This window comes from Hippopotamus amphibius, chromosome 11, assembly GCF_030028045.1.
Source record: "Hippopotamus amphibius kiboko isolate mHipAmp2 chromosome 11, mHipAmp2.hap2, whole genome shotgun sequence".
NCBI lineage: Eukaryota > Metazoa > Chordata > Mammalia > Artiodactyla > Hippopotamidae > Hippopotamus > Hippopotamus amphibius.
The window spans coordinates 76,727,534-76,743,078 of record NC_080196.1 but is presented as its reverse complement, the minus strand read 5'-3'; the positions used below and the strand labels follow the sequence as shown (position 1 = coordinate 76,743,078).

General features: G+C 37.7%; 1 protein-coding gene across 1 annotated transcript in view; it reads right to left on the bottom strand.

Annotated features, from left to right (window-relative positions):
• Positions 1-233: 233 nt before the first annotated feature.
• The window catches only part of CLUL1 (clusterin like 1), a 33,452-nt gene continuing 18,140 nt past the window's right edge, over positions 234-15,545 (bottom strand). The window contains exons 6-8 of the mRNA XM_057700448.1: positions 12,184-12,321; positions 4,137-4,351; positions 234-422 (exon numbers count right to left, since the gene is read on the bottom strand). Of these exons, the coding sequence (XP_057556431.1) occupies positions 234-422; positions 4,137-4,351; positions 12,184-12,321 (542 nt within the window). The remainder of the gene's footprint in view (positions 423-4,136; positions 4,352-12,183; positions 12,322-15,545) is intronic.

Genomic DNA, 15,545 nt, shown 5'->3' with positions numbered 1-15,545 from the left:
CAGTTTATGTTCCCAGCAGTAACATAAGGGAATTCTCATTTCATCACATCCTATGAGGATTTTTTTTAATTTGCAAATTTAATAGGCAAAAATTGCTCTTATCTGAGTTTTCATGTCTCTGATTATAATGAGCTTGAATATATTTTCAAGGTCTTTTAAAACTAGTTTTGTCATTTTTCCCTTTTATGAATCATCTATTCCTGTTGACAAGCATTCCTACTCAAGCACTCTGCTTACCAAGATTTAAAATGCTCCTTAAAATGCTGTACAGCTTTGGCCAGCATGTAGCTAATGAAGTTAGAACTCTCAGCACGTTCTTCATGGGGGATGGTGAGTGTGAAATTAGGGGAAGGCAGAATGCTTACGTCTATCATCGTTTCATCTGGTTTGGAAAAATTTCCTTCGTGAACACTTGGAAGTACCTAAGAAGAAGGATTATACAACAAAAGATTACTAAATTCCAGCGCACAGTCAGCATTAATTTAATACCACATTAGTCAGGATAGGCTAAGCTGTACTGAGGTAACAAATTAGCCCCAGCATTCCAGTGGCTTCATTTATTCCTTGCTCATGTTACACACCCATTACAAGGGCTCTGAATCACCTAGATGCTCAGGACCCTGGCTGAGAGAAGAACATCATCTCACATGTGCTGCAGCACATGTAACAATACATGGCTTTCTTTACATCCTCAGCAGAGAAAGAGAATGGATAACCACACACAGCCTCTTCTGTATCTCAGTCTAGAAAGAACTCTTTTCATTTTTGTTCCCATTTCATTGGCCAGAACTTAACACATGGCACCACTTAACTGTAAGAGGAGCTAGAAAGTGTGAGTGAGTGGATGGAGTATTTGGTGTCTGTGCCACAAATATTAATGTGATGCACCAAGTTTTATACTGAGTTTCTGTAAGTTATTTACAATTTATGGTTGTATGTGTGATTTTTGTAAGCACCAGTCATCTGAAATGCATGTCATTTACTTTCTTAATGAGTTCTCAAGGGCATATACTTTGATTTTAATAATTTAAATAAAACTGTAATGACATGCAACTTGACATAACCTTAAAAGAACTATTTTGAAAATGTTTTCAAATAAATTTCCCTATCAAAAAAACTAAAGCAAAATATCAAGAAGTCAAATAAAAACTGGCGATTTCTTAATTCTAGTTTATAAAGCTAACATAACTTCCCCCTTTTCCTTTTGATAAATACAACACACACAAAAACTTCATAAAGTGTTTATGTCTAATTCAATAAATAATTATAACACTAACACTCATGTAACTACAACCTAAAGGGCATAACTTTTTTCACCTGCTGGAATTTGTATATTCTTTACAAAAGATTCCTCTTCACTATGTGCTGTTTTATATATCTGCACTTTTCATTACATGACGAACTAAGAGCTGTTTAAAGAAAAATAACTTTTTAGCAGTTCAGCAAAGTGGTTAAGTCCAAAGATTCTGCAAAAAAACTATTTGGCCTTGAATCTCAGTTCTACCATTTACTAGCTGTGTGACCTCAGACAAGTTGTTTAACTTCTCTGTACCTCACCCGAAAAATCTGTAAAACAGTAATATTCACCTTATAGGATGATTGAGGGTATTAAATGACCTAATACATGAGAAAAGTTCTTAGAACATTGCCTGACAAATAAAAGTGCTTTTTAGTGGTGATTATTATTAGAAAAATGTATCATTAAAAACCATAATTTTATTTCCTGTGGAGTTTTTTGTATGGAAGTGTTTTTGTTATTAGTATCTAAAATTTTAGTTAAATAAGTGAATATTGCTCAGAGACACTAGAATGGAAGTAAATTGAAGCACAGAATGGAAATCCTGACAACGATAAAAACAATTAAATATTGGCTTTACTTTTCTAAAAGTTGAAAGCACTGTTAAAATTGTTCTTAAAATTTTATTATTTTCCTCATTCCTTACAAGAATTTTTCCTCTTTAAATTAAAAGTCTATATTTGTGAGGATGATCAAACACATGACATCATTTTACTCTCCTAGGGAATGATCTATCTAATGAACTAATGGAATTAGAGTCAGCAGAGATTGATAGTGACTTTCAAAACCTTTTGACTGTGGTCTAGTTACAAACACATTTGTCATCATGACTCAGAAACACACATGTCTTAGAAAACAAACTTATGGTTACCAAAGGGGAAAGGCAGGGGAGTGATAAATTAGGAGTTTGGGATTAACAGATACACACTACTGTGTATAAAATAGATAAACAACAAGGACCTACTGTATAGCACAAGGAACTACATTCAATATCTTGTAATAACCTATAATGAAAAAGAATATATATAAAAGAATATATATGTAAGTGAATAACTTTGCTGTACACCTGAAACTAATGCAACATTATAAATCAACTATACTCCAATTGAAAAAGGAAAAAATCCACGTCTTACATATAATTTATACACCTATATAAACACACATCATGGAAATGAAAGTTCCATGACATATGCATCTGACTTATTAAATGCAATGCATTCTAATTTTTTTTTTCTAGCCTGTCCTATTCTATTCTTGCTTGTTTATGTTTGTTTTTGTTTTTTAATGTGCTGGTTCTGACTCTCTAAACTTATTTCTCAAATCACAATCTCGTAGTTTAAAAGAGTGAATCACTAGGATACGGAATGTCTTAGGTCAAATTGCCTAGAAGCAGAGCCTGAGACTCTGACACAGTGATTTATTAAGGGTGCTTCCAGGTAAAACTTTTAAAGGGATGAGGCGAGCAAGATAGAGAAGAGAGAGAAGCTAATCTGGGAGGTGGCTTCAGGTGACCTCCAGCCTCAGCCTGATGCTGCAGGGAGTTCTGGAGCATAAGTGGTCCCAAGGGCAACCCTTTGGAGAAGGTTGCAGGGCTGGGCAGTTAGTAGCAGCACCAGCTAGAGTTGGTAAAGGGAGCCCGGGATCTGCGTAGGGCACTAATATTACATGCTGCCCAAAATATTCCGCCTTCAATTGCTCTGCTCAGTGATTTTTGCATCCGGGTGTTTTTAGGAGCCCACCAATACCAACTTCATCAGGAATCACTAGTCTGGCGCATCCTATATTAATGTAATATGGTGTGTGTGTCGGTGGGGGAACATCAGGGAAGAAATTCAATCACTTATGTTATGCAACAGGAGTTGATTGGAAGTGGGAGACATGGTATAAGTGCGACTTAAGATGGCAATATGTTTATAGTGACTATTAATATATATGTGTTTAATTTTCAAGGTAAGTCAGCAGCTTATTGTGTCAAAAGCTAATGAGAGGGACTTCCCTGGTGGTGCAGTGGTTAAGAATCTGCATGCCAATGCAGGGGACACAGTTCAATCCCTGGTCGGGGAAGAGCCTACATGCTGTGAAGCAACTAAGCCGGTGCACCACAAGTACTGAGCCTGCGCTCTATAGCCCGTAAGCCACAACTACTGAGCCCGAGTGCTGCAGTTACTGAAGTCTGCACTCCACAACAAGAGAAGCCACTGCACTGAGAATCCCCTGCACGGCAACAAAGAGTAGCCCCTGCAAGTCACAACTAGAGAAAGCCTGCATACAGCAATGAAGACCCAACACAGCCAAAATAAGTTAAAAAAAGAAAAAAAAAAAAGCTAATGAGAGCTATAATTTTCAGAGCTCTTGTTTTGGATAAGGAACCTATAATCATCATTTTACAGACATCCATTTTAAGGTAGCTATTATTATTCCCATTTTCCAGGTGGAAAAACTGAGGCTTGGAAAGATTACAGAACTTTCCCAAACTTATTCAGCTGGTAAGTTTCAGAGTCAGCTTTTGAACTCAAGTTGTTTTACCTTAAAGTCTTCTCTCTTAAAAGCGACACTGGCAAGGTTTCTTCAAGGTTACCTGTATCAGTTACAGCATTATAGCTCTAAGCAGACTTATAGCTGGATTAGAAAGTATTTTGTGTTTTACATTGGTTTTCTTTATACAGTGTTTTGTTTTCTAAAGATCATGCACAAGTCAGCTTGAGTACAATCACAGTGGAGGTATCAATATCCTCCTACAGCCTGTTTTCAAGTTCAGATGTAATTAATAAGCAAATTAACAGAAAAATCAATGTATGCACACGTAATCTCCATATCTGTTCTTGAGTCTCTCCATTACCTTTATGAAATTGAAGATGTTCTCTGTTCCTGGGGTCTGGTTTGCCAGTTCTGTCACCCAGCCAAACTGCTCTCTCATCTTCTCCATCAGGTATGTGGTGTCCTCCAAGTGATGCTGGGTCATCTGGAGAACCTGGGCATATTGCTGATTGGATATGTTGACCAACTCAAGGGCCTCATCTACTTTTATGTGTAGTTCAGGAACATCAGGACAGTCTAACAAGGAAGAAAGTAACATGGTAAAGGAAAGGGTCTGTGGGATCTGGAGTTGGGTGTTATGGATTTAAGTCCCAGCCCTTAAGCTTTCTGTTTCCAGCCTTTTGACCTTGAATGAGTTTTCAACCAGGTACAATGGGCACACTGCAAGTGCCTGATCACTGGGCCAGCACACACTGAAGATTTAGCAAATGTTCCTCTTCCTTGTCTTCCTTTCCATAGTGTCTCTGACATGTGGGAGACTGCACTTCTCTGCCACCTGGTAGTTGAGTGTGGCCATCTTCAAAGTGATGTGTTTTACTACTGAAGGAAGCCTTTAAGAATGGTTTAGGATTTATCATGCTTCCTCCCCTGACAGGAGAACTAGTTTTGCTCCACGTGGTGGAGGCTCCACCATCCTGAGTGAGATGTGTAGCAGAGCGTTCCTACAAGCTGTAACTGACAAGTCATAGAGTGAGACAGAAACCTTCCTGTTTACAAGTTATATTGTAACTTGTGTTACATTGCAGCTCCATGTTATACTGCAGAACAGTCCATCTGAACTGTATAGGGTTAAAGGAGCTTACATAGCTGTGCTGATGAGCATGTAAAGATTTTTGATCTGCAAATTACAGAAGTGTCTATGTGTTAGGGCATCTGGGATCATAAGAGATTGTTATTGCAGAAAAAGATTACAGGCTCTTTTGACTATGTCTTCTGCTGTTTACTGAAAAACCGTACCTTCAAGAAAATAGGGATGGGAGAGAATCTACCAATCAGAAGTCACCTGAGGTGACTACCTCATCTCAGATCTTAAAAATCAATTTATTGGTTCTTTTTTTTTTATTGTATGTCCTTTTTTTTAAGAACTTTTATTGAGATATAATTGACATACAATAAACTGCATATATTTAAAGTGTACAATTTGATTTTTTTTCTTGTTAGTAATATATACATGGCAATCTCAAACACCCAATTCATCCCACACCAACCACCCCCCCACCCCCGTATTGGTTCTTTTTGATACATAGATATAATGCAAGATACTCCAGCCCTCATACTTTTCCAAAAATTGTGTTGGGATCTTCAGGAGAGGGAGACCTTTGTACTTGCAGGTAAGCAAATCTGCAATACTATTCATTTGAAAAGTAATTCAAGAAAATATTTTGAAACCAAAGGGAGTCACAGTTAACAAGATACAGTATACATTTGAAAGGAGATCCAAATATTCTTTTAAAATGTCTTCATTTGCAAGTTTGAGTTGTTAACTTCTAGAATAGTGACATAAACCTTTTTTTTTTTTTTAATTATGGGGGAAGAATGTGGTGACTTCCCTCATGATCTTAGGCAAGGAGAATTCTACAAGGGACACTCATTTACTCTTTAAGAAAGTGAAAAAAGATTTCCCTAAAATAAAGGTGAAACTTTGTGCAAAGCATAATCACATGAGAAAGGAAAAAGTAAAGCTACCTCTATTCATAAATGACACAGTCTGATATACAGAAATCCCTAAGGAATACACACACACACACACACACACACACACACACACACACACACTCTATTAAAAGTAATAAATCAGCAAGGCTGCAGAACACAAGATCAATATACAAATATCAGTTGTATTTCTATACACTCACAATGAACAAATCAAAAATAAAATTGAGAAAATTCCATTCACAATAGCATAACGAACAACATGCTCATGAACAAGATTTTTAAAAGAACTGTAAGACTTGTACAGTACACTGAAAACTAAAACAAACTGATAAAAATTAAAGATGACTTAAATAAAGGGAAAAACATCTCTTTTCATGCATTGGAAGACTTAATATTGTCAAGAGGGCAATACTCCACAAACTGACCTATAGATTTAACGCAATCCCTATCAAAATCCTAACTGCCCTTTTTGTAGAAGTTGACAAGCTGATTCCAAAATTGACATGGAAACACACAGGATCCAGAATAGCCAAAACAATTTTGCAAACAAAGAACAATGCTGGAGCATTCACACTTCCCAATTTCAAAACTTACTACAAAATATAACAATCAAGACGGTGTGGTATTGGCATAGGATAGATATATGAATCAACGGAACAGAATTGGGAGTCCTGAAATAAGCCCTTACTTTTGCTGTCTGTGGATTTTCAACAAGAGTGCCAAGACAATTTTACAGGGGAAAGAATAGACTTTTTCAACAGGTAAAGTTAAGACAACTGGATGTCCAATCGCAAAAGAAAGAAGCTGGACCCCCTACCTTATACCATACACAAAAATTAACTCAAAATGCATCAAAGACCTGTATGCAAGCATAAATCTGTGTGACCTTGGATTAGGTAACAGTTTCTTAGATATGACACCAAAATTTTAAAAAGAAAGAAGAAATAAAGTAGACTTCATCAAAGTAAAAAAAATTCCATGCTTCAAAGGACACCATCAAGAAAGTGAAAAGACAGCACACAGAATGGGAGAAAATATTTTCAAATAATGTATCTGCTGAGGGTTTGGTATCCAGAATATGTAAAAAACCCTTACAACTCAACAATAAAAAGACAAATAACAAAATTAAAATATGGGCCAAGAATGTGAATAGACATTTCTCCAAAGAAGATATACAAATGGCCAACAAACACATGAAAAGATGCTTGCTATTATTAGTGATTAGAGAAATACGAGTCAAAACCACAATGAGATGCCACTTCACACCCACTAGGTTGGCTAAAATAAAAACAGTGTTGGCAAGAATGTGGAGAAATTAGAACCCTTGTACATTTCTGTGGAAATGCAAATGGAACATCCACTTTGGAAGAAAGTTTAGTAGTTCCTCAAAATGTTAAACACAGAGTTACTGTATGATCCAGAAATTCTACTCCCAGAAAATTGAAAACATATGTTCATACAAAAACTTGTACACAAATGTTCACAGCAACATTATTCACAATAGCCAAAAAGGTAGAAACAAACCAAATGTCCATTAGCTGATGAACAAATAAAATGCGGAATATTTTTCAGCCGTAAAAAGGAATGAAATTCTGATAGATGCTACAGTATGGATAAACCTTGAAAAAATTTTGCCAAGTTAAAGACGTCAGTAATAAAAGACCACATATTGTATGGTTTCATTTATATGACATGTCCAGAATAGGCAAATTCAGAGACAGAAAGCAGACTAGTGGTTGCCAGGGGCTGGGTAGGGGAAAGGGGTGGGGAATGGGAAATGACAGCCAATGAGTATGAAGTTGCTTTCTGGAGAGAAAATATTCTGAAATTAGATAGTGATGATGGTTATACAACTTTGTGGGTATACTACAAAACTGCATTGTATACTTTATGGTATATGAACTGTATCTTAATAATGCTATTACTTAAAAAAAAATACACTCACACGATCAGTGGGACCCACAGTACCTTAAGGCATTTTTTTTTTAGTCACCATAAAGACATAAAAATGAGTGTTTCAAGAAGAGAAAGAAAACCCACATTTAGCAGGTGTCTCTTATGAAATGTGACAAGATGCATCCACTAGTTTTTGCTGCATAACAAGTGTTTATCATTGCTCATATTTTTGTGGGTTGGTTGGACGATTCTTGTCTGAGCTAGCTCAGCTGGGGCTGGATGCTCTAGGGTGGCCTCATTCACAGTTCAAGGGGCTGAGCTGGCATGGCTGGGACCTCTCATCTTCCAGAAGGCTAGTCTAGGCTTGATCACACAGTGGTGGATAGGCTTCCAGCAGCAGGAGAGGACAACTTTAATTCACAAGCACATTTCAAGCCAGTCACATTTGCCAGTGTCTTGTTGGTTAAGGACAGACACATGGCTGAGCCCAGATTCTCAGGCTGGAAAAACAGACACCATATCTTGATGGGAGGAACTACAAAATATAGTGGTCATTTTGTCTTTAACCTAGTGTACATGTATCCCCTTCTGCCTGTGAGTGTTTCCAGTTTCTACCTGTTGTTGTCGAGTAATTATTAATAACACCTACATCACTTTCAAAAGAGATCCAGTTTAATTGATAATTATATGGTCTCATGGAACAGAAACTGGGCTGGAGATAGAGATTCCTCGGTATAAATCCCATGCGCCTACCTCCTCTGTTAAGAAATAAAATATAACCCAAAGGGATGAAGCCTTCACTGTGCCTCTTCCACAGCAAACTCTTTTATCTTGAAACTACTATTTTGAATTTGGGTGTGTGTGTATATATATATATATATATATATATATATATATATATATAGTACCAGTAACTGATATGGGAAAAGAGGAAAAAAGCCACTTATAGTGAACCCATTTAAAATTTAAGAATCCGTCTGCCAATGTAGGGGACATGGGTTTGATCCCTAGTCTGGGAAGATCCCACATGCCACAGAGCAACTAAGCCCCTGCACCACGACTACTGAGCCTGTACTCTAGAGCCCGCGAGCCACAACTACTGAGCCCATGTGCTGCAACTACTGAAGCCTGCACACCTAGAGCCCATGCTCTGCAACAAGAGAAGCCACCGCACTGAGCAGCCCGCGCACTGGAATGAAGAGCAGCCCCCACTCGCTGCAACTAGAGAAAGCCCGAGCGCAGCAACGAAGACCCAACGCAGCCATAAATGTAAAAATAAATAAATAAATAAAAATAATAAAATTGGGACCAAAAATGTATGGCAAATAATGATAAAAATGTGTGATGTTTGGAAAATATTTAATTTCTTATATTTTTCAAATATAAGATTATAATTACTGCTATATGCTTAGTCTTAGGACAAAGAATAAATCAAATGATTAAAGAGGCAAAATCGTTGTTTGACAAAATGTACAAGAGTTGTTTGTAAAACATTGGAAGCAACTTAAATGTACTTCAGCAGGAGAATGGAAAAATAAATTGTAATGTGCTAACACAGACTAACATACAACATTGAATTAATGAATTAGAACCACACTTATTCACATGACTAAATCTCCCAAACTGTACTGAGTGAAAAACCAAGTTGCAAAAGAATACATCAGCAATAACATTTCTACTGTTAAGAAATATTATCCAAAACCTGGAAACAACGCAGAAGAATGGCTGTGTCCTTTCAATGTCACATAAAGTATTGTCTAAGAGGTCCACCCAAAGATTACTTAATTCTCTAGGGAAATGATCCTGTTGGATTTACTATTAACTGTTGATTCAGGCCAGACTCCATAAAGTTAGATGTAAATTATAGATAGGAAAGTTGTAAATAATTTTTGCCCAGTAGAGACATAAATTATTTTGGTCTGATAAAAATCATAACTGCAAAAGTTACAGTTTTATTGCCCTTTAGTACATTAACTAGGTTTATATCTAACTTCACAATCTTACTTCAACATTGTGTATCCTTGACTATAAATATTTCATTCTCTCCTGTAGTCCTTTGAACCAGCTTTACCACTAGGTTCGTTCCCTTATTAATGGAATAAATTAATCTTAAAATGTGCTCATTTTGTATTTGTATGAGTCATATTTTTAAGCTTAAAAGTTATACTTTGACAATATAAAAATTAAGAACATGTAAAACATTGCTATGTAAGGTGTATGTATACGTATGTGTGTGTGCTATATATAAACATGATAAAAGTATAAGGAAACACAAGGAAAACAACAAGGTCCTACTGTATCACATAGGGAACTATATTCAATATCCTGTGATAAAGTATAATGGAAAAGAATATGAAAGAATTATATATGTATAACTGAATCATTTTGCTGTACAGTAGAAATTAACACATTGTAAATCAACTATACTTCAATAAAATAAATTAATAAAGAAATACAAAGAAATAATGAGCACCAAATTCAAAACTGAAGTTTCCTACTATGTGGGGAATATAGTCAGTGATGGTGACAAAGGTGGTTAAAAGTTACAAACTTCAACTTAGAAGATAAATTAGTACTAGGGAGGTAATATACAAGATGAATAATATAATTAACATTGGTGTATGTTATATATGAAAATTGTTAACAGGGTAAATTCTAAGAGTTCAAATCATGAGGAAAAAATATTATTTTTCTTTTCTTTTTTATCTATGAGATGAATGTTTACTAAACTTGTGCTAATCATTTCATGATGTATGTAAGTCAAATCATTTAATTTATAAGTGTTGTATGTCAATTATATCTCAATAAAACTAGAAGGAAAAAAAAACCAAAACAATTTCCTTATAAGAGGGTAAAGAGGATGTGATGTGGAAGGGGCACAGTGGCGGCTTCATCTAGTTTGGTAATGTTTTATTTCTTCATCTAGTAACAGGCATATGTGTTTTATTTTATTCTTTATACATTAATCATAAAATGTAAAAGTAAATTGTATGGGAGCACATTAGCACAGCCTTTCCTTTGTGTTTTAACTTTGCAGCAATCAATTTATACTGCATGTATACCGTGTGACGATGTATACTGATTTATACTATATGATCTGATTTCTTCTATATTATCTTTCTTTTTCCAATTTTGTTGGGAAATAATTGACATATATCACTGTACACGTTTAAGGTGTACAACACGATAGTTTGACTTACATGTTCACAATATACGGTGAATTGATTACTATTGTAGGTTTAGTGAACATCCATCATCTCACATAGCTACAAAACAAAGAAAAAAAAATTCTTGTGAGGAGAACTCAGGATCTATTCTCTTAACAACCTTGCTGTGTAACACACAGCAGTGTTAGCTATAGTCATCATGTTGTACGTTAAATCCCTAGTGCTCATTTACCTTGTTACTGGAAGTCTGTAACCTTTTGACCACTTTCCTCCAATCACTGCCCCTCCCCCCCCATCTTCTCTGTTATGACAGGAGAGATTATTCTTCAAAGCTTTTAACTGGAAGTTAAAGGAAGTTAATGATACATTGGTGGCATGTTTGTGTGGGCCTATTTTCATAAGAGGTCAGTATATTAGTGTATATTTTTCTCTCGTAAAAACTTCAGTGTCTTTACCTAACCTGAGAATCATGAGTACTTCTGACATTTTACTCAATCCTCAAAACACCTGTGTGAAGTAGATATATTAATTTCATTTTCCAGATGATAAAACCGAGATGCGAAGAGTCACCCTGGGAGTAATTCTGAAGCAAGAAGACCTTTATCTGTTCTCACAAAAAGGTCGATTTTAAGTTCAATCTCTTGCTCCAAATCTCAGCCACACTTTTTAGAATTTCCTTCCCTTAGGGCTTTGGCGAGGTAAAAGGCAGAAGCATAGGCATCAAAAGCTCTTCTTGGCTTCTGTAAGAAAATGTGTGTTCAGGCCCTAGCGGGTGGGAAGTGACTTCAGTTGGGGAGGGGAAGGGGCGTGAGGGGTGGAGGAAAGGGGGAAGGGCGGCGGAGAGAACTTTTCCCCTGGGGAAGGAATGAAAGCCACTCTCGGTCAGATCTGGGAGACGAAAGTCTGCTCAGGCCTTTCGAGGAGAAGCCACTACCCATATGTAAATACTAATTAGTAATGAACCCACCAACTGGAAAGAGTTAATGCCACTTGGGGAAAAAAAACACAAAACTTACTTGGCTAAAAATTTGCTTACACATTTGGAGGACTTCTTCATCGGTGGTTTTCCTTCCCTGCAGTTCTTTTTTGGTCACATGAGTGTTCGTTTGGTCTTTAACCATAAAAACTTTTCACGGGAACAATGAGGGAATTTTAAAAAGGGAAAAAGCGAGTTGGCCTACTTTTGAATAATAAACGTTTAGAAACCTGCTCTGAACACCCCCAGATGGCAATCCACACGCAGGAAAGCGCTTGAAGGGAAGCAAAGGAATCCACGATGCTTGTAAAAGTCAGGTTTGTGACCTCTGACCAGAATGCAATTGAAACCCTGAGAAAATGATAATCATTTACCTTCCCGGAGGTAATCCTGACATTTTTGGCATCTTGCGTGAAATTGGAAACATTCCGACGAGTTCTGGCCAAGTTCTCCACACAGCCCTCCGCCCGGCACAGGAGACCCCGTGGAACTCAGGCTGCCGTGTGCGGAGTCTGCAAGTAACACAGCATTTTCTCATCAGGGTCATGAGAGATAACAATGTCATTTCTAAACTCTAAAAGGCGTGGATACAATGTCATTTCTCTTTCCGACCAGCTCTTTCACAATCTTTGCTCTGTATTCAGTTGTAGGAGTGCAACCAGTTGGTGCAACCAGTTGCTGGGACAATCCGACATCTACTACAAAGTCCATTATCCTCTAATCAAGCAATCTCATTACCGTTATCATTACTCAGCATTTCTATTATTACTGCTTGCTTCCCTCCCACCCCACTCCCCACACAGAGGTTAATGCATATAATTTTATTTTCAGGAAGGAATCAGGAGGAATTACGAATAGTAACTATCTTTTGGAAGAGAGACTTGATGGGGTGGGAGAGGGCAGCTTTCATTTATTTCGTTCCTTTGCATATTTGAATTACTTTAAATTTAGTGTGTCTTATTTTTATCATGATTATTTCTGATATCATTGGGGTTAACTAAATAGGGAATTGTAAGCCACTTTTCTCTTTGGGCGTCTATTAATTTTTTTTTCTAGTAATTATTTTAATTTTTTCAAGCCATAATTAGAATGTGTATTGGAGTTCCAAAGATATTGGAAATGTGTGTTTCTTAAACTGGGTGGTAGGTATTTATTACTCTTCTTTTCTGGGTTCACATATATAATGTTATGAACAGTAAGTCAAAGATTTAGGAAAACATCTGAAGCAGATCAACTTTTAAAAAAACGTTTTTTTTCCTGGAAGAATTAACCATCCATATAAAAATGATGTTGTAGAAAGAAGTCCATCCAGCGGGAGACTGACAGTTCCCAATTGAGCGTTTCATATTAGGAAAAATTTATTATTAATTTGTAACCTGGTGGTGTTCTGTTATATTAAATCCTCGATGTTAAAAAATGAAACATTTTGAGATAAATTGTGAAGTTTACTGGGACTTCCCTGGTGGTCCAGTGGTTAAGATTCTGTGCTTCCACTGCATGGGGCAGGGGTTGGATCCCTGGTCAGGGAACTAGGATCTCACATGCCACGTAGTGAGGCCAAAAAAAAAAACCATTGTGAAGTTTATTGTTTAAAAACCTACGAGGCATTTGCTAGATCACCCGGTGGGTAAGGCAGCCATCCCCTTTATACAACAGTTGTTTTCTCTCACTCCCTATAGATTTAGTGGCATCTCCCCTTGCCCCAGAGAACCCCCGTGAGTTCTACTACAGAGCATCTCTACATTATGTGCTGTTAATTTTATCTTCTCTATTAGACTCTGAGTCCCTTGAGAGAAGGAATTTGGTCTTGTCATTTTAACCCTGTCCTTCTTCCATACCTTCCTCTGTTATTTCACTTACGATATGGTAGTCTAACTGTTCACTGATCTGTTTTCCTTTCTATGGACTAAACTCTTAAAAGTTAGGGGCTGTGTCATCTGTGTCATAATCATTGTCTTATTCACAGCATCTAGATTAATACCTGGTATATTCAAGGATGGCAAGTCCCAGGGCTATATGACACCAATTCCCCATCTTATACTCATGAGAGTATCCCCTCATCTCTCTTTGGCCATGCTAGGACAGAGCCTCAGGATCCTTCCGGGCAGTTACTTCTAGCAAATCATCTACCCTCCCAAGTTGCCTGTTTCCCCCATGGGAAAATTAAGGACAGCAAAATTCTCCAAAGCAGCAGGATTAAAACCCAGATCTTTCAGCACCCAGCACTGTGTGAAGCTGCTACCCCACAGTTTTATTGGCTGGATTGCATCTGTTTTCTCTACGGATTTGTAACTCAAGTGAGGACAACTGCAAAAGCTATCTTACTCTGTTTTAACAGATTCAGCAACTGAGGTCTAGAAAGACCAAAGTAGGAAAGAAATTCTTTCATATGCAGACTAAAATGAAACAACACTCAACAAAATAAAAGAATATTGACTAAGATATTTCATATTTTTATTATCACCTTTTCCTTTTAATAGTGTTCATTATTCGATTTTAACTACTTTTCTAATTTTGGCCCTTAGGTGATCATGATAAAGCTCATCTGTGAAGGTTTCCAGATACATAGTACACTGCTCAGAAAATGTTAACCCTTGTAATTGATGAGAGGCAAGTAATAGTTTCCTATTGCTATTGTAACAGATTACCACAAATCTAGTGGCTTGAAACAACAGATTATTTTACAGTTCTGTAGGTCAGAAGTCTGAAATGGGCCTCAGTGGGCTAAATGAAGGTGTTGGCAGGGCTGTTCTTTTCTGGAGGCTCTAGAGGAGAATCCATCTCCACGCCTTTCAAGTTTCTGGTTGCCACCACCTTCCTTGCTCCTGTTCCCCTTCCTCTATCTTCAAAGCTGGCAAAGTAGGGCCAGGTCCCTCTCGTGCTGCCATCTACTGATTCTTTTCTGCCTCCTTCTTCTACTTTTAAGAGCCCTTGAGATTTCACCGGAGCCACCTGGACAACCCCAAATGCTCTGCCTATTTTAAGGTCATCTGATTAGCAACCTCAATTCCATCTACAGCCTTACTTTCCCCCTGCCATGTAACCTAATGTTTTCATAGGTTCTGGGGGTTAGGATGTGGATATCTTTGGAAAGCTATTATATTATTCTGCCTGCCGCAAGGGACAAAAGTTTATTCTCATTAGGTGGATTTCTAGAGGCAATAGGTTTATTCCTCACCTACCGCTGGTCCAGAAAAGTGATGGAAAACACACTCAAATACCCCATAGCCCCTGCCGATTTTTGATAAACTGTCCTCATGTGCTCCTCTGGGAAGAGAACCTCTCCTCTGGGAAGAGAATCTCTCCTCCGTTGAGCTTGCTGTCTGGTTGGGGTAGGGATACTGGAGAGAGAAGAGTATAAATGTGTAAAAGGGCTTTTTTGTTTGCTGCTTTGTTTTTGTTTGTACTTTTTGCATTTGCAGGGGACACTGCATCTCCAGATTATCACCAAGGTACAGGTGGTGCAGAGGTGGAAGGGGAAGGGGCCCATGAGCCCACTGAGAGCAGGGGCTGGTGCTGGGGTGAGTGAATGCGAGCGCCTTGAGGTCAACTGGTGGAAACCCACAGCTCAGGAATGAGTGTCTCCAGTGGGCGAAGTCAGTGTTACAGGGCAGAGGTTTCTCCAAGGCCCTTCAGGAAGAGGATGACCTCGACTTTTCTCTGCCTGACATCAGATTAGAAGAGGGCGCCATGGGAAAGGAAGAGCTGACCAAACTGAACTGGCTACACCAGGGAG